Source organism: Corvus cornix, chromosome 1A (genome assembly GCF_000738735.6).
Source record: "Corvus cornix cornix isolate S_Up_H32 chromosome 1A, ASM73873v5, whole genome shotgun sequence".
Taxonomy (NCBI): Eukaryota; Metazoa; Chordata; class Aves; order Passeriformes; family Corvidae; genus Corvus; species Corvus cornix.
Genome location: NC_047057.1, coordinates 27,604,464 through 27,629,203, shown reverse-complemented (window position 1 = coordinate 27,629,203; position 24,740 = coordinate 27,604,464). Strand labels below are relative to the sequence as shown.

General features: G+C 39.5%; 2 protein-coding genes across 4 annotated transcripts in view; one reads left to right on the top strand and one right to left on the bottom strand.

The window, feature by feature from the left end:
* Positions 1 to 10,936, top strand: part of LOC104698315 (translation initiation factor IF-2-like) — a 46,201-nt gene extending 35,265 nt beyond the window's left edge. The window contains exons 2-3 of one of the 2 annotated variants that reach the window (XR_005604433.1): positions 8,459 to 8,576; positions 10,678 to 10,936. Coding sequence is in view for 1 of the 2 variants with exons in the window: in XM_039570643.1 (XP_039426577.1) it covers positions 8,459 to 8,507 (49 nt within the window). In the remaining variant the exon portion in view is untranslated. Of the gene's footprint in view, positions 1 to 8,458; positions 9,730 to 10,677 lie in introns of those variants that run through there. The other variant, XM_039570643.1, reaches the window with a different exon arrangement.
* Positions 1 to 21,155, bottom strand: part of PNPLA8 (patatin like phospholipase domain containing 8) — a 39,795-nt gene extending 18,640 nt beyond the window's left edge. The window contains exons 1-8 of one of the 2 annotated variants that reach the window (XM_039570641.1): positions 21,018 to 21,155; positions 18,824 to 20,015; positions 17,753 to 17,902; positions 16,401 to 16,552; positions 15,570 to 15,664; positions 11,976 to 12,147; positions 6,529 to 6,586; positions 4,155 to 4,349 (exon numbers count right to left, since the gene is read on the bottom strand). In XM_039570641.1, coding sequence (XP_039426575.1) covers positions 4,155 to 4,349; positions 6,529 to 6,586; positions 11,976 to 12,147; positions 15,570 to 15,664; positions 16,401 to 16,552; positions 17,753 to 17,902; positions 18,824 to 19,924 — 1,923 coding nt within the window. In that variant the 5' untranslated portion in view covers positions 19,925 to 20,015; positions 21,018 to 21,155. Of the gene's footprint in view, positions 1 to 4,154; positions 4,350 to 6,528; positions 6,587 to 11,975; positions 12,148 to 15,569; positions 15,665 to 16,400; positions 16,553 to 17,752; positions 17,903 to 18,823; positions 20,016 to 20,695; positions 20,874 to 21,017 lie in introns of those variants that run through there. The other variant, XM_039570642.1, reaches the window with a different exon arrangement.
* Between the last annotated feature and the right edge of the window lie 3,585 nt (positions 21,156 to 24,740).

The following is a 24,740-nucleotide window of genomic DNA, read 5'->3' as shown; positions in this document are numbered from 1 at the left end:
AAAAAATGTCACAGGTTGTAGCAGGACTGGGGAGAGGTTAAGAGCCTTCACTGCTTCAAAAACACAATTTAAAAAGGAACTGACATGTGGCAATACAGCTTCTATATTGTAACATCATGACTTGGTCTCTCTTGACTTGCAGGGTTCCTGGAGAAGCATGTTACAGGGATTAAATCCCTTTGAATGTTAATGTGTTCCTCTTTTGAACCACAAAGAATATTAATCCTACTCCCCTCATCTACCAACAGCTGCACTGTTTTTTCCTGCTTGACAGAGCGGAACCAGATATCATGGCATGATTGACCTGAATGTAAATATTGCTGTTTGGTTTTGAACTGCTGGCTTTTTGCAGAAATTTAACAAACCAAGCATCAGCTTACCTGCAGCATAATTAAGTGTTCAGGCACCTAGCAATCTCTTTCTAAACAATGACATCAGAAAAATTGTAAAACTAATTTATTATCCCATTAAGAAAATGAACACACTTTATGATCCCCTTGAACACTGAGAGTGCCCAGTATAGGAAATCAAACTGAAATGTGTCCAGAGAAAGGGCATACGTGTGTGTACACAAATACACATGCATATGTAACAACACAATTATGGAAAAGTGAGTCAAAGACAACAGTTCAGTTCAGCCATGACTCCACCATAGACATCTAGAGTCATACACAAAAACTTTAAGAATTCATCTCAACCCTACACATAACTCTCATTCAGCTACTTCATAGAGTTTGTGAAAGGACTGATTCTAACAAAAGCTAGATAACATAAGACAAGAATATGCATGATGACCCTAAAAAAATCCACTAAATTTCCATTAATCAAAATAAATATTTTCACACATTTGAAGAGTCTTCAGTCAGATGAACTGCCAGAGTGTTTCTCATTCAGATTTAAACATACAACTGACTGATAAGCTAATATGAAACCTGGTCTTTATATAATTCTTTAAGAGTCCCCAACTTCAAAGCTAGGAAACAAATACTGTACTTACTATTCTGAATTTTCACATACATTTTGGCTACCTCTGTTCTTGGAACTGTTTAGAAATATCAACACTTCGGAGGCAGGTTATATATAAACTAATAAACTACACAGTTTATGTTCAGAAAACAGATTATGGTGATTAATGGAAGTCCCCAATCAATGAAAAAATTCTTAAAAGGCCATCCTTCTGACACCGGACTATGATTTTGAAGCCTTCGGCATAAATTATTATTTACACTTCATGCACACTGGGCTGATGCAGTTTTCAAAAATCACAGTACTATCAAAAACATCTAACAATGTTATGCTTCATTTATTCAGTAGTTCAAAAGCAGTTCAATCTGTTAGACAGTGTACATACAGAAAAGAGCAAGAATTTCCATATACACTACATATATGTTACTGGCCAAGGAACTTAAAATTACACTTGCAATCCATTTTCAGAATAAAGATGCTTAACAAGAATCTACCATTCCCATATTTATTATAGGAACTATAAGAACAGAGAGTTACCAATATTAACATATTTTAAGAAGAAAGCTATTTTAAGAAAGAATATGACTGCATTTAGGATTCTATCTATTCTAAAATATATTTATGCATATGTATTTCTTTCAATTCATGTTGGATATTTTGGCAGAGAAAAAACTCTTGAATAACTTGCATTTTCCAATGCGGTACCATTAACTCCCAGGAAAATAAGGGTAACGGTCTGCTACATGGACAGAGGCTCTTTGTGGTGGATTTATAATCTGAGCTAGAATGCTGCATGAAGACAGTTATGGAGCATTTGCCATGTAGTAACTTGCTAGCTGGACATCCAAGTACACCCTACACAAACCAGATAATTATGGAAATAGAGATGTGGTAAGAAAAGTGTAATCTGGGAAAAGAAAAGCATGCCAGACATGAAAGATGGTTTCTGTAAGAATTCAAGTGTTTAAATATTCCTGGTTGGGTAGAAGAGATATTTTTCAGATCACATGAAAAAGTTGGAATCCAAAAAGTTAGCATCTAGTTATACTACAATAAACTGTTTTAGTACTGAGAACACATTTAGTTCTTTATGGCTGACAAAAGTGAACTGCATCCTAAGCCCTTGCTTTCTAGGAATTAAAATACATCAGATAGAGAAGAATTATGAACTTGGGAAACAGGGTTTGTAAGATTAGATGGGAGGGCTTTGTCTAGACTCTGGAGCAAGGAAAAAATAAAGTAGACTTCATTCCAGCTGTGTGTGTGTCTGAAAATACTGGAACTAATCTCTATTAACACAAATTATACAATCTCTAGTCTGGTAAACTGAACTTAGAAGTGAACATAGATGAAATAAGTACCAGTCTTATTGCATTTCACACAAGTCTGACAATTCAGAAACGATGTTAAGACAAAGAATTGTGTAAAGCACGTGTAGAAGTTAAAAATCATGTTGTTTATTCAGCTATCTTTCATGTAAAAGCAAAGACCAATTTCCATGTACTTTCAATTCAAGTAAAGAGGGGGTGGAAAGGTGAGAAGAGAAAGAAAACTTCTTCACACAGATTAACACTGACCCATTCAATCAGTTAAGGAGCAGCTTGGAACAGCTCCTGAGGCTAAAGCAGCTCCCTTCCCAGTTTTGTTTGGCCAGATGGAAAATGAACACATTTCAGGATTTCAAGCAGTGCTTTGGCTTGGAATCCAATGTGTTACTCCACTTTTAGGTTTAAAAAACCCTCAAAACTTATTTGCTTATTTCAGATAGTAGTTGATTAAAATGTTTTGAGGATAACAAGATGTACCATACTGGGAAGGTTGTGGAGGGCAGTCAGATATGGGAGGGTGTCCTGAACAAAAAGGGGAAACAGTAAAATGAAAGGAATTTCAGAATCTCTTGAACCTGCCCCTCCATGGGAGCCCTTCCCCTTCACCCCGTAATTTCTATAGAGCTTTTACAGAGCTGAATTATTTCATCACCTTATAAATGTTGAATCAAAATATGGAAATATGATGGCTTTTTTCAGATTAAATTCTAGCTGTTTCTTTGTACCAATGCTTCTCTTTACCACCTCTTAATCTAATGAATTTTTCTCTCTTTCATCTTATACTCATTTATCTGTTAGCCTTTAAACTTCAGTATTACTCAAGCACATTACAATGATAAAGATATTACACTGTCCTCCAATGGACACCATCAGAAATTCTGTATGTGATCCAGGTACATCTTATTACTCAAAATATGCTGCTACTTCTTCCAGCATTTGAGGCTAATGCCATCATATGAATTAATACGACAGAAATGTAACAGATGCTTTCACTAAACTTAAGTGATTCAATCCTATGCTTTGTTGAAGGCCTCTGGTTCAGTCACCCTTTGTCATCTTTTCTGCCACAGACCTGCATCAGATATTTATTAAAATAAATACTAATAGTTTTAAATTAGTATGCACTGCAAGAAGTACTCTTTGAAAACTTGGAGAACTGCAGAGTAATACAGGAGCACTGGAGGACTAAAACCCTATGGTTAAAAAACTACTTAAGAAATTAATTTGCTTTGTTCCTTACTTATCAGGGTCACCAAGAGAGGCTGTAATACAATAAAATAACATGCACTGTTGATAGGACACTGCTTTATCCTCAAGGGAATTTCTTTTGCAGTTGTCCTCCGAGTTTAATCTTACTGCTGCGGCATCCCTTACTCTTCTTACTAGCCCAGAACCAGGGTAAAGCTGAATAAGCTATCAATGGAAAGATTTAAAAAGCAGACCATAAACTGAAATTATGCACTAAGAGAAAGAACACTGAAGTGTACATCCTGTTTCACGTTTTTCAATATTGACAGATTTTTACATTACGCCATCTATTTAGTGAAATAATGCTCAGTGAAATGCCAGTTGTAAGCAGAAGTCAGAGGCAATTTACAACTCATATAAGGTTTCCTTCCAGACAGAGAAGAAAGCAACAGCAGAAGAGCTTAGATTTGTATTGAGAAGACTAAGATTTTTAAGCCTTTCTAGTTCTGTAATGGCTATAGAAGCTAAAAATATCCTTTCTTACCCCATCTGTCCTAGATTGCCTTTGTGCTACCAAATCATTTGTTTAGTTTTGATTCAGAGATTAAGACCATGTTTTTTCTCAGGTATAGAATTGGAAAATATTTACTCAAGGAGAAGATTTCAACTTACCTGATGAAGATCACTACCCAAAACATATTCCTGGAAGTAACCTGGTGCAGCAGATGATGCTCTAATTGCTTGCCACAGCTTATACTGACAGCCTCCAATATAATGGGACTTAACACCAGGAAAGTGGTTGTAGTTTCTAAACACAAATGCTTTCAGTGGTGTTCCTCTGTTTACAATGGTGCTTACTGCAGCTACCTAGTAAATGAGGAGGAACAAAATTAGTTATATAAGAGGATAATAACAACCATAATATGAGAACGAAAGCTTCCCAGCATATGAAATTCAATTGATACGTTAATGCACCTCTGGAATCTTACTAGGTTCATGATTTATTAACATTTTTATAATGTCTATCTAAATTTTAAAAAGTGAATGTAAAACAGAAACAAGAGACCCAAATGTGTAAAAAAAATGCTATTTTTAACCTTCAATTAATTGTTTTGCCAGCTATTCCATTTCTACAAATATCTACAATATTTAAACAAAATGCTGGTGTCAACTATGTGATTTTAAAATATTTTTCCTTTAGGAACAGTACTTCATTCTCAGAAGTCTGTAACCAGCAATACAACAATGCCATTAAATAGGAATGTCAGAACTGTCAATCAATTTCTTCCTCCAAGAAAATGATTACTTAATATTGCAACCAGAGTTATAGAATTGCAGGAACAATCTCTCTTGCACAAGAATCAAACATAAGTCTTTCAAGTTTTTTTTGTAAGGATACCAAAATGTCGGTAACAGAAATCACATATGTTCATCTAAGTGAAAAGCCAAATGGTATTTCCATTGAAAAAACCCCAACTATAATGGCAAAAAGAATGTATTTTACAGATATGATCACAAGGAGAAAGTACATATAGTTATGGGTGAGTGTTAGAATCTGCAAGACCTTTAGAGGGGATGCAGCCAGCCTGGCGGGCACTGTCAGAACAACACTCTTTAGCAGCCAAGTGGGTGTTCAATTCTATCTTGTTTACTATTTTACAGAGTAGGGTGTTTTCATGAAATGTTACTCAACAGCACAGCCGATGCTGTGATATCACTGTATGCATTTTCATTCTTCAGCTACTTAATTTAAATAATTTTATTCACTGTAAATACATCCTTATAGAAAACAAAAGTATAACTTCTGCATTACAATGCAAAAGCAAAACACTGCCTGATACGCACTCCATCATTTGATGGAGGAAAAGCTTCCTGTTTTTCTCAAAAGGATGGTTTAAGCACTAAGCACTACCAGAAGCAGTAAGGAAAATAACTTCAGAAAATTTAGTAGAAAATGTATTAAATGGATGCTTTTATTTTTGGCAATACCCATGTACACTCCATGACGCAGTCTAAGTTGCAAAGGGCTCAGCACCTTCTGGAAAAATCCATCTTGCCATGAATTTTACAGCAGCAGAGCATATAACTGCATGTTTTTTCTTGAATTTGCTGTGCCTTGTAAAGAGTGCCACCACTGACAGCACTATAAAGCAATTACTGGGAACAGCTAGTTTCAACTCTATTTATATTCACATTTTATTACTGAAGAACATGGAAGGAAGCCAAAGATCCCGGTTCAAAGATAACTTTCAAGTCAACATAGGATAGCCTCTCTCTCAGAAAGCAACATACCACACCAGCCTTTTCATATCCTTGTTTTAGACATGGACTAGGAATGCAGTCAGTAAGGCACATGTTACTAAGTTTAGAAAAATGTGAATATCTTCCATTTAACAGTAAAGCATTGAATATAGTGCTATGACACCAAAACACCTGTTAATTACAGATTGTTCTGAAATACATCCTATTATATTTCTCTTCTTTCTTCACACCCTATCCTTCACCAAAAATAAAATACCCATGCTTTCTCATCTTTCATTCTCGTGCTGCTGCTGTATGTAACACCCTTCCCATGACTTGGTGTCTTTTCTATCATACAGGAAGAGATGAGATCTTGGGGCCTAAGAATGTGACCAGAGAAAACCAGGTACTCCAAACAAAGTGAGAAGAAACCCTGTCCTCTCACAACACAGTAACACAGATCACAGCTGACATGACAGGATCTCCAAACACTAGAATTCTTACATGAAAAACACAAGCTTTGCACAATGCCAAAATGCTGACCCAGTATTTCTATGCTTACAAGTTTTTTAACATCTCTGCAATACATTCCAACTAGTAGTACAATTATGAGAAATCGCTGCAGAAATTTAAGAATCTAATTTTTATCCTTTAAAAGCATGGGTTATCACACATGGAAGCCTGAAGACCACTTCAAGGTTCATGCTGTCTATACAATATTCTTCTAGGTATAGAATTTACTCAGAACTCTTAAAAATACTTGTGAAATACACAACTAATATTTACCTTAGAAAACTGTACTTACCTTTGGACATTTGGACTTTCTTGCTGTTTCAATCATAAGATTTGAGCCCATTTTTTCTCTACAAAAAAATGTAAAAAATTGAAAACGCTCCATCAGTGAAGCATGAACGAGATGTACATTTTTATCATCCTTATTTCTGAGACCTTCGCATTTAAAAGATGCGAGGCTTAACAATCAGATTTCTACAATTGACTTCAATGGACTGACATTTCAAACCTTCTGGTCTGTTGGAAATAAGTCTGAGGAGTGACTGAAGAGGTCTTGATTCAAGTTACTCAGTTCACATATGTAATCATAAATCATGAGGATTACTCAACTACATAGTTACACAAAATACTTTGCTACATTTAGGAATCAAAAAACCAACATCCTTATTAAGTGGTTCTACAGTAATGAAAAATCACTCTTCTGTAGTTACAGAAACAAAAGCTAAAGAGAGAAAGATGGCATTCCATATGATTTAGAAGAAAGTTACAACATCTACATGTAATCTTCCATAAAAGTAATCCAATATGCATTTACCATCCCTTTTTGAGGCAAAATTTTTTTCACGTGAATACATTTTTATAAATCACACTAATGGTCAGCATTGTAATTTCTCATCATATCGGCATCAGGGTCAGTATTCCTGTTGCTAACCAGAAGGCAGCCCTTCTGCACAGTAGAGGAGACTGGAACAAATTACCATACTAGCCAATAATAGCACCTCACCATGTATTTCAACTTTGATTTGCTTACAATTAAGGTATAAAACTCCTGCAGGATGGGTGATCACCCATAATGTTTCCAAACAGGCTTTCCATTAAATCAGCAAGCTTTCTTCCTCCCCTAGAACACAGCCCACCCAAACACTGGTGGTACATCTGCCTTATTGTGCAATGACGGTTTTCCATACTGCCACGCTTTTAAAGTAAGGCTATTCCATGTGCTGTTGTTACGAGATCATCCATCTACAGCTTGCACCCATGACAGGACGTAGTAGCACTTCCGCTGTTAAAAACAACACCTTTATCGACCTACTCAGGTCAGAAAATAAAAGAAGCTTTAAAGTCAACTGCAGCAGCAGTCCTCCATGCAGACAGTAGACTGTATGTAACGCAGTACTTGTGCTCGAGGCACGAGCTCTGGCGTGCCCCAGGTCAGAGAGAGCCCAGCTGCGTTACTTCTGTGCGTCGCTGAAGCGACTTCGGCATCAGGAAAAGAGCTGCTGGCTGGGCTAGCTCGCTGGCTTCTCCGCAGAGGGAACACGGCAGGAGCCGATGGGATCGGCTCACATTAGCTCAGAGACAAAGAAGAGAGAGGCTGTTCTGGTCTGACTCCTAACAGGTTTATTGTTAGAAGTTTCACAACCCGAACAAGCTCGGAAGGGATGGAATGCAATGGGATCCTCCCCCGAGGCTTGTCCTCAGTGTTATAGAGCGTTTGAAAACCGCGGTGAAAGGGGAAAACAACCAATGAGTTACAAGCCAGGGGGAGGATACAATTTAACAAGAACCACTGGGGGAAACGGAGAGGCGGGAGTTGTAACAGAGAACCAGTGAACAACCGAGTAACCGGGAATTTTCCCGAACCGGGGGAGGCGGCTTGGACCCCGGTGCTGCCCAGGGGGTGCGGCTTAGGCTTCTGAGCCGCCCATCGACCCACCCTCTGAGTCTGCTCTTTGGGAAACTCGATCCAGGGGAGGGGCTGGGATCGATTGGCATCACGCTGCCCCAGCCCCTCAGTGGGATGGGTCACAGCAGCATGTATGTGCAATTAGGACAATTTGCTGCTCTTCTACTGGGTATTTGTGCTTGAAGGATGGCTGTATACATGTCCTTGACAGGAAGGAAGTAAGGGAGACAGGTTCCAGTCCTATGATGGAAAACGCCTGCTGACACACTTCTTGTACCAGTAGCACTGTTTTATTTTATTTTTGCATTGATTCCAGTCTCAGAATCACCAGCCAGAAGGGGAAGAGTGCCATCTGGACTCACTAACTAATTACAGAAGGAGGCAAAGGCACACAGAACCATCAAGTAGGAATAAAAGAAATGAGACTGACAGAGGTGAGATATCAAAGACATCTGCTGATTTGCATCACTTTCATCTACTTGTGGAATGTCTGTATTTTTTCCCAGACCCTGCATGCAAAGATTAAAAAAATGCATAAGCAATATCCTCTGCTTAATTACAGGAACCATCAAACTGAATAACCATCTCATCACATCTTGTTTTTTATGAGGGCCAGAAACTGGTACTTCAGAGTAGGTACAAGAAATCCCTTAAACCACTACGCAACTTCAGACATTATGGCCTAAGAAGTAAAGTTTAATATCACCTCCACATTTATTTTAGTTCTGTTGCTAGCATTAATACTGTAATTGCATATTACATAAATGTATTTCTCTCACTGTTCAATTTTTTTATGAAGTCACAGCAGAAGTAATTCCACAGTTTATTCCCATACGTGTTAAAAAATAAAGCCTTCTAATTTTAATTTTATTGAATAGTACCCTGTTACCAAAGAAAAGAAGAAACTGGTAATTCTCAAGATGCCTTACTATCTCAAATTACCACTTTAACTTGTTTGCTTTTGTTAATGACAAAGACTCCTAATGTGTGTTGTCTTTACATCACTGGCTACTTTTCCCCAATCTTGCAACAGAAATATTCTCTAAAATGGGATAACCAGGACTGTAAATAATATTTTAAATGAAACTGTATTGTGAATTAATATAATGGCATTATAGTATTTTCAATCCCAACTGTCACACACTGAATCATCTTGTTTGACCACAAGCATACAGATGTTTCATTGAACTGTCCATGACAACACCAAATCACTTTTGATATTAAAGTTACTTTAAATCCTGTAAGCACTTTACATTTTTCCACTCATTGGTTATTACTTTACACATAATTTCTTTTGCCATCCTATTTTTCCATTTATCTACTTTGTTTGTGTTTGTCTGTGACCTATGTCCTCTAGACATGACCTACTTAAACAACAAGTCTCTTTCACAAACATTGCTCTTTCATTGCTTCAAGTCACTAATATTGCAACACTTATTTCAATAATGCTATGAAGAACATATTGCCAACCATATGCTGGAAGAAACATTCTAATGGGCTACAGCAGTGATGCAAACACTCTGGAGAAAAAGCATTCAATGCAAAAGGCAAAACTGTAATTTTTACCCTCTCCTAACTACAACAGTAGTACCACGAAACTATGACATCTTTACCAAACCTACAGGAGAGACTTTTATACCATGTGCTGGTATGGAGGGTGTCGCCCATGTAGTCACTAGAGAGCAGTGTCAATTTATATTTCAATCTGCAAAACAAATACTGAAGTATTATTACTTGTATTCCCAAACACATGCATTATCCACTTTCCTACCAAAAGAGAACGTGTAATTTTTATCTAACGCTCCATACAGTGACTGATTGCTTCTCAAGACTATAAATTCCCAACATGAGATTTTAGCTAGCTTGTGAAAACCCCTAGCTGCTCACCAAATTTCTCCAGTTCTTAAGACAGCATGCAAGAAGAAAATTGTATATGTCAACAACAGTCAAAAGAAAACAGAGAAGTTGGAACTATAAGCCAGGTTCTTAAAAATGCAATTCAATATAGCATTACATAGACTGATATGTTGTAAGTAAAATCTTCTGCATAACATAAATGATTAAAACCAGTCCTCAAACTGCAACTCAAGAAATACATAAGAGGAGTTAAAACAGACATATACAGAGCACATGAAACCAATTCCCTAAAGCACTCTGGATAAAACATCAGTTAACCAAAATTAGTTGTCATTTTCTGAAATGCATTTTATAGCATACCCCATGAACGCATGCAGCATTAGCCTGATGAAACATCAACTTAGTTATTTTGAGCAAGAACACCTTCTGCCAGAAAATACCACCACTGATACTGTGGTAGGACTAAACATGTATTACATATATCTCTACGTTGTCAATGGATTGTCTCTATTTCAAGCAAGGCTGACAAGTTACCATTTAAACTACAAAAATGCACACAGCACAGGTACAGCTTTTAAATTCAAAAAAGAACAAAAAGCAGTTTCCCCATGCTATGACAATGTTAGACCTGACCTTCAATATTGCTATAAAGATATAACCTTACGATTTCTCTCTAAGCTCTAGGCCACCACACCACAGCGAAGCCTCAGCGAATCCCTTCAACAAAATGCTGTGCAGGCACAGGATCTCCCTTCAACATCGCAGGTCACCAAGAAGTCATTTGTTGATCAGCACATTTAATTTTTAATTCACTCTATGGATAATGTATTAATTGCCTGCTTTTCTCTATTGCACAGGAGTAGAGCTCTTTACCTCCCTCATGTGCTACATGTAGTTGCAAAAAACAATAGTATTTTAATTAAAGGCATGCAAATTACTTTCACATGAGGTTATTGGGATTTTCATAAGACTTCTTTTAATTGGTGGGAAAGGAAATGAGAGAAGACAGAAAAATCTAATTTCTAAAAAAAGACTTTCAGATATCTGAGAAGAAAAGTTCATTGTATTAATTTGATAAACATATTTATTTCTGAAAATATGCAAGAGCACAGAGAAGAAGTGCCTAGAAGTTCTCTACATCAAAGAAGTAAGATGCTTAAAATTCAGACAGCACTGGTATTCCCACTATTATGTCATGAAAAACTCTTTTAATTCCATAAACCACAGTAATCGCATTCCCAAAGGAACTTGTTATTACTTATCAGAAGGAATCTTTTACCATTTTACGTTTGCTCTCAGAAAAGATTCTTCCGGTTCTTTTGGTGACAGGGTCAACTTATGCTGGGTGGGAAACTATGACACTAGTTTGCTAAAAATTACAAACAATTGAACTATCGATACAAACACAGATGAATAAAACTAAGAAATAAAACCTGTAATACAGTAATTCTTTCTAGTGGATTTTCCCAAATAGCCATTAATGCATGTGAATATACTTCACAGGCAACTCTGACACTGTGGATAATTTCTCATTGCAACCCTTACAGCTCGTTTCCCTTTCAAAGCAAGTGGCAATGGACAAAGCCCTTCAATATAGCAGCAAACATTAAAAATCCCTACTGCAGCACATTATTTCATATCTCACCAATCTCCTTTAAGAAAAAAGGCACAGCAGGTGGCTAGTAAAATTTGTAGCAGATCTGTAATGAATCAGATCAAGCAGACCTGGCAAGCATACAGGAATATAATCAGAAATCACTGCAGTAAAGCTTACTTTATTCCCCAGAAACCTAACTCATTACATTAAAAGCTTTCAATGTTTTGGTAAATATAAAAACAGCTATTTCAAAAGAATGAGAGTATATGTTAATCCTTTCTAGTTGTTTTAAGAATCTGCACACCAGTAAAGCAATAACAAAACCAAATGCACTCAGACATTGCACTAATTACTTTTCACCTGATCATCTTTTACTTACTTGAGCATTTTTTCCCATATATCACTGTCATAAAAGGCGTGGTTCCAGCCCATTTTGACTGTTCCAACAATGACATTCTGCTTAAAAACATCTGATCCTAATTTATGATACAGTTCTTCACAATCATCCAGGGGGATATGGAACAACCCCAGCATAAAAGCTAATATAGCTCCTGAAAAAAACAAATATTTTGCAATGTAAAATGTATCCTGGAGTAAGATTGCAAAAATGGATTATCAGTTAACATAGCTCATAGGTTAGCAGAATATCTGTCTTGAAACAGGAAGACCAATTGACATTTATATCACTAAATTCCTGCTCAGACATGACAAACAATGTTTTAGAAGAATATATACAAGATAGAAAAAGTCTATTTTCAAAAACAGAAATATAAGAAGTTGAAAAATTACATTATTTCATTTTGCAGATTACAACAAGTATATGGCAGAAAGCAAATGAAATCCTTTACTACTTTACTTGCAAAGAGAAACAAATAAGATAAATCCATGCTGTGGTATTAAAAAATTATTTGGAGCATTATTTGCTACCTTTCAAATTCTTAAGCTGGTAGAGAAATATTCTAGAAAAATTCTGTAAAAATAAAGGAGATTTCAGTAGTTTGGGTTACATTTGGTTGCAACCATTTATAATTAGTTGCATACATGCTGCCATCTAGTGTGTGCCTAACAAAAATTATGACCTACCCTTGCAGGAACAAAATAACAGCATTCAAAAAGCACTTCTGCTAAATACCACTAAAAGGACTGTGGAAAAATAAAATTAATGAATTACCACAATTCTTAGATATATTAAACCAAAAGGAACACACATAACCTTTAAATCTAGTTGTGCCATACTATGAAAATGTGTAATTAAGCATTAGTAATAACTAGGACACATGATTTTTTCAATCTGAAAATAAATGCCATAGGATTGAATAAAACTAATTTTAAAAGGTGCCAATTCTTGAAATAGAGTAAGAATATAATGCATGTGCAGAAAAAACTGCATACAGGAAGTTACAGGTGGCCTTAAAAGAAACATGACTTCCAAGCCCTCTTTCACTCTCACAATCCCCACCCCCGTGATAGCTGAGCATCAGTGGACTGATGGTCCCAGTTTCTTAAAAGGCAGCACACAGGCTTAAGGCAACCTGGGCCTACTTGACACAAAGTTTCATCAAGAGAAACTTTCTCAAGTGCCAAATCATCAGATGCCTGTATTCAACAGACTTAACAGGTAGCAGCAGAGAAACACTGTTTTCCCAGGTCATGCAAATCCTCTGCCACATTCTCTTCCTCGAAACTCACCAGCACCAGTTCTACAAGATCACACATTTGCTATTTTGGTGAGCAGATTCAAAGTATGCAGGGCCTATTACAGCATCATTGCAATGATCTTTCTCTGTGACTGCCTGTATGTACACCCTCTGACCCCCAGCGAAGAGAAGTACAGGGAAGATAACTACAAAGACAGTAATGCTGAATTCACAGCAAGGGTATTTATAAACTTCAAAGGCAAAACAGCTGAACAGTAGTATGAAATACAAAAAGTGCAGCAGAAAAGAGAAGTGCAGTGCACAAGAGGCATCCTTCCTATCATTAAATCCACCACTCTTGTAAATCACAATTCATTCAGCTGCAAGACTATCAGTATAGGTACTGTCAATACAAACAGAACTGCCAGCAGTGCTGGCAGACATGCACAACCTCACCCAGCCATGTCTTTTCATTTATTATTGCAAGCTGGACAACTGCAGACAAAAGCTTAATTGTGTAAAAAAAATTTAAAAGAATATGCCAAGTACTTACTAGCAGTCATACATCCCAAAATTTAAGGAAGAATTAAAAACAAAGTTAGTTCTAGTGATGGTAGTGGGAGTAAATTAAGAACACTAGGCCTCTCTGTCCAAGAGGCCTCTCTATCTACCTTTATTATCCTTAAAGATGACACTGGAGAAGTGTTTAGCAGGGAAACCATCTTCCAAACAACCAACCACTTACTGCTAAATTAATTAACAAAGGACTTGGAAGACTATTAAAAATGTAAAGCAGGGAATTACATTGTGCCTACAAACAAATTCTGTCTAGGAGACCTAAGCATTCTCGTCCACTACTTTGAGTCTATTAAGCAAATCTCTTGGAACACACTTTACTCATGGTAATCTGTGTTTAATATAATTTCTGAATTAAACTGTATAGAATATAAGTGTAGCAAAAAATTGAAGAATGTGGGCTTCTAAAGGAAGCTGAGCTAGTGAACCACAGCATACCTCCTATGGTAGAAAACTTAATTCTGCTGCTACTGGTGTAACATAATTTCTGAAGGAGATTACTGTCTTTTAAGGAGAAACTTATGCTTTGGAATTTCCTACTTTCTAGGGAGGAGTAACTTATCAGTGAGTCACAAGAGTAATTAAGTCTGGGAGGGACCTGTAGACATTATCTAGTCCAACCTCCTGTCCCAACAGGTATAATTAGAAAAGGTTACTCAGGACTTGTTCAGCCAAATTTTGAGTATCTCCATGGATGGAGATTATACAGCTTGTGCAGGCAACTCCTTCCAGTATCTGACCATCCCCACAAGAAAAAGCATGATCCCATATCTAATTATAACCTCCCATACTCCAGCTTGTCTGTTGGCTTTTTTCCTGTCACTGTGTACCTTCAAAATGATTCTAGATCCATCTTTTCTTTATTTTCCCATTAGCTGAACCAGGATAAAGGCCTACTCTTAGCCTTCTCTTCTCAAGGCCAAATAAACCCAGTTTTTGCACTCTCTCCTTTACATGTCATGAGCTCCAGTCCCCTGATTGACTACTTGGCTTTCTGCCAGACATATCCAGTATGTACAAAAACATACTGCTCAAAAGATTAAGGGTTTATAGAGGAGCCCATAACAAGACACTTGTGGCCAAACAGAGACCCTTTAAATTGCTGGGTACGTTCTTGTCCATGCAAGCCAATGTAGTCAGCTTTCTTTGCTCTAGAGTACACTGATGATTCACATCCAACTTGTTCCAAACAAGACCAGGTCCTTTTCTGCAAAGCTGGTTTCTAGCCTGTCAGCCCACGTCAGATGGAGGGCTTCATATTTGGCTTCACTGAACCTGCCAAGCCATTTCTCCAGCCTGTACAGGCCAATATGAACAGAGGGCACCACAGCACTGACCACTTCCTCTAATTTAGATCATTCAAGATCTTGCTACAGGCACATGCTGTCCTTCTGGCAGGTAATTAATACAGATGAAACATTGCTGTTACCTTAATAAAGGAAGCATGACTGACCTAGTACCAATTTCTGAGGGATATTACCTTAGTAGTCTGTAAAGTTCCATAAATATCTAAGATAAATGTTTCTGTGCGCAAGTTGAAGATTTCACGTAAATTCAAAAAATGACAAATCAGTTTGCGGCCAAAAGTTCATCATGAACTGCCCGAAGTTCTTACTCAGAAGCAAAAAGAAAGACTAGAAATCACAACTGTATTTTCATAGCTTACACTCTTAAGTCAGAAACTGCAAAATCTACATTTATTCTCAGATGTTCTTTTACTATATTGATAGCAAAACTCCACCTTGTGGCTTAATAATTACCTGTGCTTACGCCACAGATGTAGTCAAAAAGTTGATGAACCGGCTTTCCAGTTAATTCTTCTAGTTTCCGTAGAGTCTGAAGTGCAACTAAACCCCTGAAACACAAAAATCCCCTTCACATACAATGGCAGTCTTATCTCACATAGTTCTAATAATTTTTCAATCACCTTGGCTTCATTATAGCTCATTATAATTTAATAACTGCAACAGTAAGAATCCTGAATATTTCAGGAAATAAAAGAGCAGCAGAACACAGTTAAAATAGAATGATGAATATTGAATATAAATGACATACTCAGGCATACGAAAAATAGTATTAAACAGCTATAGCCATACTGTTTTATAGCAAAGACTGAGGGGTGATCAGCTTCTGTGGATGTAGACTCAGGATGGATTTTAGCTGCATCCCCACCACACAGCACTTAAATTTTGGTCTTAACAAGGCTATATAATGCCCCCTGGGGCATAGTATTTTCCAGTGGGGGGTTTGCTTGGCCTCAATTTAATGTGTCTGAAATAATGGGAGAGATGCATTAGAGACCATTAGATTTGTGCTTCTCTAGCATGAAACAGTATCTGGCATGCAGCAGTGTGAACTGTGTTGGGATAGAGCAAGATGACTGCGCATGGCAAAATGAGCACCAAAACAAACACCATTCAAGCAGAAATGCATACAAAAACAATACCCATCACTTGGATAGTCAAATGTAACAGAAATGCAACTCATAAATTGCCTCTTTGGGTATTTCTCTATCAAAGAGAGAATGAAATTTTATTTCCAGTTACAGAATGAAAAAGGCTACAAGCATATAAAAACCCCAGAAGCTTTACCTTGTTCCTCCTCCATCAATGGTGAGGACTCGAATTCCCCAACCTTTCACAGGGTCTGTATATCCAATCAGAGCTAAAGTTTCTCTAACAGCAGCCTGAAGACTTTCATCATTAGCCTGTCTCAGTCGCAACAGGCATGGGATTAATTTTTCCTATTGATAAATACAAGGATATTTTATTCTAACCATATGTTTAGACCAAAAGAATCCATTCTTAAATTTACTAATGTGGCATTTAAGTATAGAAGTAATATATTAGTTAAAATTGGAAGAAAACTTCTTTAAATCTGTATTTACCCACGTCTTTCTCTAACAAGGGAAAGAATGGATGTCAGTATTATGTTGTACACACCTCACTGCTATAGTAACTACCTATCAGAATTAAGCAATCAAGATGATACATAAATCTTTTGAATAGCTAGGAAAGCTACATTTACCAGTTTAGTTTTATTGAGTTAGTATCACATCAGCCAAGCGTAGACTCGAGTATGAAGCACCAAAGTATAGGTAAAACCCCAGATTTGCTTAGTAAGTATCACACTGCTTCAAAACAAGAAATGCCTTCTAAATACACTAATATCAAAACAAAAATTAAACACAGAGCATTTTTAAATGTACTTTACCACAAAGATATACAGCATTACAATCAAAATGGGAGTAGTGAATACACTCTTTCATAATAAAGTAATTCACATATATTTATGTGAATGCCTGACCTATACCCTACCAGATGATTCACCTGGCCTGCACTCCATTCCCAAAGGATACTTTTCCAGAAATTTCTACAATCTGTATCACACGTTTGTCGCATCTTTTGGAAAAGGCAAGAGGTTGACAAATGCAGTGATTTAGCTAGTACTTCTAGAATAGTCTACCACCCACCTCCTGCCCTCTCAATGCAGGGAAGGACATAAGTAGGACTAGATTACATGAATTTATTTGATGGTTCTCTTGCCACCTCTCCTCGAAGAAAGCATGTAAACAAGCATAGAAAGTACTGTGCATATACAGATCAACTGTACAGCACATTCTCATCTGGTCAACTGCCACAGAGGACACAATGTACGACCTTTATCTACCACTGGAAAAAACTATACTACCTATCCACATGACCATGTCGTATGCTTCTAAATTAAACACTGCAATCTTAAGAGCCTTTAGCTAAACTCCCAGTAGTTTGCATATGAATCTGCTTGAATCAGCTACAAAGTTATAAAAAGAGACACTCAAATTATAATCTTTACAAACAGGAAATATGACTAGTCCACAAAAGCACAGAATGAGGTTTTATGTTATTCTCTATCAATCATCTGTCTGATTTTTTTTTAATCTAAGCATAAAAACTATTTGCACCTTAATTGCAACTCCTCTGCTCTCTGGAAATTCTAGAAGATGATAGGTCAGTTCTTCAACCCTGTTGATGCAGACTCTTGGATTCGTGGATCTCCGTAGGGCTTGAACTAAAGCTCGAGTCCTGTTATCAATACTCACTCTTGCAATGATCTAAAGAAGACAAACAGACAACATAAAACTACTCTAAGAAATGTGTAAAATTTGTCAAGACTAATTTCAACGTGTTATTTTAAGATTTCTCAGAAGTAATGAACAGCATGTTGTACTAGAGATCTCCTACAGTTTCCAAGTAAGCACTGCTTAAACCGCCAACAAAAACCTTTTGATTCTTTGTTTACTAGAAAACTAAAATAAAGGCAGCTCACAACAAGAATACACCAAACAAACATGTCAGTATGTATTCAGATGAATTTTCAGGCAACTTTCTAGTATTTAAACATTAACAAAACATGAACTGTAAAATTACTATAACTACAAAAAAAAAGCACAACTAGATCTGACTGTATTTATGGACTCTGTGTATATATGAACTAAATATATGTACCTACAACACACACAGAGGTGTGTGTATATATATATATGCACACACACTTTATATATAAACTTACATAAACATATCCATACTTACATAAAACATTTAATACTTATACACACATATATCTATTCCTACTCCTAAGTACATATATGTATTTGTAAGTTTACATATAGTATGCACATATGTATAAAATATATATAGTTTTACATATTTATTTATTTATCCAACTACACAGAATGAATAAGAGAACAGTTTGGGTTGGAAGATGCCTTAAAGATCATCTAGTTCCAACCTCCCTGCTGTGGGCAGGGACAACACATATATACTTATATGGAAGTATAAGTACTTCGATATAAGTAAAAGTATGTGTACATATGTATGTAAGTATATACACAGGTATATACTTATTTATGTAAGTAAAAGTGTGTGCATATCTATGCTTACATATAGGTATATACACTAGTGTAGCATATATATACACTTGTATAAAATATACATAGAAATAATACGTACATTAACACTAAACAAAGACTTGCCTTTTCTCTCTGAAGAGACAGATGCTTTTCCCTCTCTTCTGCAGTCTTGGCCTCATCACTCTTCTCAGACACTTCTTGTTCTTGCTGTTTAATCTTTTCTGGTGAAACAACTTTTGTATCAGATCTTAACTTTGGAACCAGCCCACCAATATAGCTGTCTACAAAAGCTTGTACGCTGTTACTGGGATACGAAAGAAAGTTTGCAATACTTTTTTTAGTGGAAACTGGGAGAGCAGTATTTGTCTTTTCAGCACCCAGAGCCTCTGCTTCAGGAGCTAAAGTACCTGCAGAATCCACTCTCTTTTCTTTGCTTGTTACAGTATTTGCTGATGAATCAAGCTTATTCCTCTCTTCAGAGTCCTGTAATGAAGCATTCCTTTTTCTTTCTTGTTCCATAACAGAATTATGAAAGTAAGAGTTGATATGATCAGCTACAAAGTTGTAAGTCTCTCCAAAATTTGTAGAAAAGTAGCTTATATGAAAAAGGTGATTTTTAGTAGGTGCTGAAACTTCTGGAGTATCTTGACAAGTGCCGCTTGAACTTACTAACACAGATTCCAAGTTTTCACTTGCACAAGTGGATTTCTTTGCAGCTGGGCCTCTGTTGCAATCGTCCTGAGTTCTGACATCTGTGACTTGTTTATCATTTTCTAGATTTGCGTTGATGTTACTCGCATCTGCACTGCTTTTATTTGCTTTACCCAAAGTACCTGAGTGGGACTTTAATCGAGCTATCCGTGACACCAGTTCACTGTGAGTGCCAGACACTGCCTTTGAAACAGACTCTATAGTATTCTTAATTCGTGACATGCGAATGCTCACCCTTGTAAGTCCTTTAGAAGAAGAAGTTAAAAGTTTGGAAACTCTGTAGTATAAAAACTCATGGCTATAAATGTACTTGTTATACCAAAACGTTCTGCTTCTGGCCCACTTACACCAAGGCTCGCTTGTATGAAGAACTCTCAGGTGTGCAGCATGATTTATCCTCCAGCAGGCTTTAGGTCTACAGAAACACAGGTATTTGTTTCTTTGCTTCCACCAAAGATTTTTTGGGTTAATCAAAAGGAACAAATATGCGTCCAAGGATAAATGAACTGTCATTACTTATAAATAATTGCACCTTTTCTGTGTTGCTTTCTATTTCATTCCAAAAGATATACGTCAATAAATAAGTCCTGTAATGTAGTGTTGCCTGAAAAAAAAAAAAAAACAAACAAAAACCAACAATGGAAACCCCAAAACAGAAACAAGTTAAACTAAAATCATGGAGGTGTTTAAAACAGATGAAGCTTATGTATCCTTTTGGTAAAGACAGATAAACATTCAAATCAAGTCAAATAATCTCATGAGCGTATCTACTGCTCAGGACACTTGGTAGCATTACCCCAACATTTCAACATGCTACTCCCAAAAGGCCAATTTAAGCTCATCTTGAGAAATATGTGACTCTTCTCAAAAGCACTTAGTGGCATATAGAAAGTTGATTGCTGTTTCTTCAGCAAACTATCTTGTGCAGACACAGCGTTTCAAATGTCATTATATTACCACCCTTTTGCAGAATTCCTCACAGGGAAGAAGTGACACCAATACTCAGAGCAAAGTTCAACGAAACGTGCCCATCCTAAGAGCCAAGGGCAGTATATAATCCTTACTCTGCAAAAAAAGATGCAACTGGTGGAGCAGCGTTTTACACAGCACACCAGAGCCGTGCTGATACCGCAGGCGCAAACCCATTATTTGCTGAAAAAGCAAGCCTAGGCTTCTCCAGCGCCTGTGACAAATGCCGCAGGCACGCTGGCCAACTCCTGCGCAGGCCGGCTCCGCAGTGACAGCAGAGCTGACACCACCGCTGGCAGCGCCATCGTTACTTACAGTCTCCTCTGCCTGCGCTGCGCCTGTCCCGCTGGGTGAGCGCCGGGCTGCGGGCTCCACGGCCGGGCCGGGCTATATAGGCACGGGGGCGCCTCCTGCCCGGGGGGCAGGCGCGGGCGCTGTTCCTGCCTTGCGCCATTTCCCAGAAACGTTGCCGAGAGCGGCCGCGTAAACAAGCACCGAGTCCCGGCCCCGCTGTCCCCGACCCACCTCCCGTTACGCGAACGAGCCCCGCGTGCCCTGCACGCGCTCTTCGTACCCTCCCCCGTCCTCATATTCCCCCACGAGCCGGTGGCGACGCGGCCCGTCCTGGCGGCGGTACCTGCTGGACAGTCGCTCCCGCCTCCCCCCTCTCCCCAGGCCGCCACCGAGCGCCAGGCAGCGGCCGCGCCCTCACGAGCGGTGCCGCCCCGGCGGAGCGGGCGGGGGGCGGCGGGACCCGGCACGACAACACCCGCGGCGCGCGGCAGCGGCACTGCGCCTGCGCACGCCCCGCGCGCCGGAAACAGCTGGGGCGCGCGACAGCGCCGCACGGGCCGCCGCCGGGGGCGGACGAGGGGGAGAGCGGGGTGACGCGAGACGGTCGCGCGACGGCTCGCGGGGCGGGGCGGGGTCATGGCCGGGGCGGGGCGGGGCTGCTGCGCCTGCGCGCGGGTGGCGACGTGCGGCGCGGCACGCGAGAGTGGCGGGGCGGTGCCTCCTCGGCCTCCTTGGGCGCTGAGGAGGTTGCCGAGGGCGGAGGGCTTGGAATGGGCAGTGCAGGTTATCCGGTCCCAACTTCCCTCCCACAGACCAGACCAGGCTGCTCAGAGCCCCATCCAGCCAGGCTTTGAGCACTGCCAGGGTCAGGGCATTCACATCCCTGGGCAACCTGTTCTGGTGCCTTGCCACCCTCACAGTAAAGCATTTTTTCCTAATATCTAACCTAAATTTCCCATCTTTCAGTTTGTATCCATTATTCACTGTTCTGTCACTACACTTGCTGTTCTCTCTGGCTTCCGTGTAGGTCCTTTCAGGTACTGGAAGGCGCTTTGAGGTCTCCACACAGCCGTCTCCATGCTGAACAGCCCCTGCTTTCTCAGGCCTGCCTTCATAGGGGAGGTGCTGCGGGTCCTGGGGAGGCACTGGGAGCAAGGGGCTGGGAAGAGGAGAAGGGCCCCTGCCCAGCCTCTGCAGCTACTCAGTGCGGGTGCCTCGGGACTATGCCCCCACATCTCCTGCTTAATGCTTGGGGAACAATGACAAACGTGTTTGCCATGGGTTGGACAGGGTTAGGGAGCGGCTTGGTCTTCCCCGGCCAGGCTTCAGAGCAGCAGCAGGCCCTGAGATTCCTGTCTGCATGGCGTGTCTGAAACACTCTTTTAATTGGGGTTGCCGAAACTTCAGGTGAAAATGACAAGAGAGGATGGATACGCTGTGTGCTCAGGTGGAACAATGGAGGCCTTACCATGAGGGTTACGAGGGTCACGTCACACTTGTAGTTTCAGATCTCAGTTGTCTTCTGTTTTTCCTCACAAATAAAGAAGTAAAATTCATTTTCTTACCTTGCATTTTATTCTCCAAAGGAAAATTTATATTCCTTACATGTTGTAATTTTTATCATGTATTTTTTATAAATTGAACAGGTTAAATTCTCTACATCTCCCAGAGCATCCCTGTCTGGATGGTAGGTGCCTACCAAAGTCACTCTGTCACTCCCTTCCTCAGCTGGTCAGGGGAGAGAAAATAGAACAAAGGGCTTGTGGATTGACATAACGACAGGGGAGAGATCACTCACCATTTACCATTATGGGCAGAACAGACTTGGCTTGGGGAAATTAGTTGAATTTGTTACCAATCAAATCAGAGTAGGGAAATGAGAAATAAAATCAAGTCTTAAAACTTTCCTCCCACCCTTTCCTTCTTTCTGGGCTCAACTTCATTCCCAAATTCTCTCCCTGCTCCCCATACAGCAGAGCAGGAGGACAAATGGGACCTGCAGTCAGTTCAACACATACTGTCTCTGCTGCCCCTTCTTCCTCAGTGGGAGGATTTCTCAACTCTTCCCCTGCTCCAGCATGGGATCCCTCCCACAGGAGACAGTCTTCCACGAGTTTCTCCAGTACTAGTCCTTCCCACAGGCTGTAATTTTCACAAACTGCTCCAGCGAGGGTCCCTTCCACAGGGTCAGTCCTTCAGGAGCAGACTGCTCCAGTGTGGATCCTCTGCAGGGTTACAGGTCCTGACAGCAAACCTGCTCCAGCATGGACTCCTCTCTCCATGGGGCCACAGGTCCTGCCAAGAGCCTTCTCCAGTGCAGACTTCCCATGGGGTAACAGCCTCCTTCAGGCACCTGCCTGCTCTGGCACGGGCTCTGCCAGGACCTGCAAGGGTATCTCTGCTCCAACACCTGGAGGACCTCCTACCCCTCCTTCTTCACTGACCCAAATGCCTTCAAAGTTGTTCCTCTCACATATTCTCACCCTTCTCTCCTAGCTGCTGTTGCTCAGAAGCTGTTACCCTTTCTTAATATGTTACCACAGGGGCACTACCACCATTGCTGATGGGCTCAGCTTTTGCCAGTGACAGGTTCATCTTGGAGCCCGCTGGAATTGACACCTTCCAACACAGGGGCAGCTTCTGATTTTTTTTTGCGGATGCCACCCCATTGCATTGGGTTAATATGATAAGGTTTTGGTGGGGAGTCTTCCCATTAATTCTTCCCAGTCATATTAACCCAATGCAATGCCAATTTTACACTCAAGGCGTGTCACTTCCTCGGTGAAGTACTCGGTGGCCACAAATATTTTGTGAGCCACATATTATTAGGATCCTTTTGCACAGGACAGTGGCAGTTCATTCCCAGGTGCTCATCTATTCCCTCCTAAATGTTTCCAGAGTTGCTGCTTTCTGTGCTGTTCTGCAGGTATGGTCTGCCTGCCGTGTTTGTAGATTACTACACTTCCAGTTGTATTATCTGGTGGTGGTATACTCATGTTTTTAAGAATTATCTACCATTTTTTAATTTATCACAGGATTTCATTATATATGCTTAAGCTCATTTTTAAACCAAACAGTTCAAACAGTCGTGGGGTCTGCCCTAAGTGCCAGATGCAGCTAAGCAGGGAGGTTTCACTGCCTCTTGACATACGAGTTACTTCATGTAAAGGCCTGAATACTGTTATGAGAGCAACACAGTACATAGAGTTTTAGACTGTGTAGCAATGTTAGCTTAAGCAGCTTCCCTGAGTGTGTTTGCCCTTCTGTAAGCCCCAGGGCTCTAGTGCATTTGCCAGTATGCTGGACCAAGTTGGATCTCATCAGATGACTTAAGAAGCCCATCTGAAGCCACAATCTGAGCTGGCTTTAAACGGGGTAACTTGCTTTCTTACAATGACAAAGGCTTAGGCAAAACAAGACCTACAACTTCAGTAAGAGGGAAGTTTGGACATTATAAACTTCATGCTGCCAGGGCACATCCTGCCTCTCTTTGACTGGCAAATAAGGTATTGAAGGTAGGAGGCAACTGATCCCTTTTAGCTGCACATGGTTCCTTCCTAAACAGTCACACTTTATCCCATAATCTCATTGTAAAATTCTCTCCTGTGCCTGCTCAGACATTTGTTTCAGCACTGGGATATGTACAATGATGTATTGATTCATACCTTTCCTAAGAAGATTCAAGGATTTCACATTTCTGATCCAATGCCAACCCATGCCTTCTTACCACATCGCTCTCCCCAAGGATGAGCAGACCTTTCTGATCTGACATGTTCAGAGGTGCATGATTCATCAGCTTCTCAAAACAACCATGAAACAATCCAAAAGAACTGAAAAACACTGGACAGGAAAAGATAAATTTATATATTCCCAGGCACAAATTCTGCATCCAAACCTTCTCAAACATTTTGCCAATTTCGCGTTCTTTGCTGTAGTCATGACATTAAGAAGAAGTTATCTCAAATTTATTTAAAACATAGATTAATTTGTAAGCTCTTTTAGTACTCAGAGGTGAGTTCATCCTGTTTGACTAAATACCTACTTTTTAGATAAGAGAGATGAATCC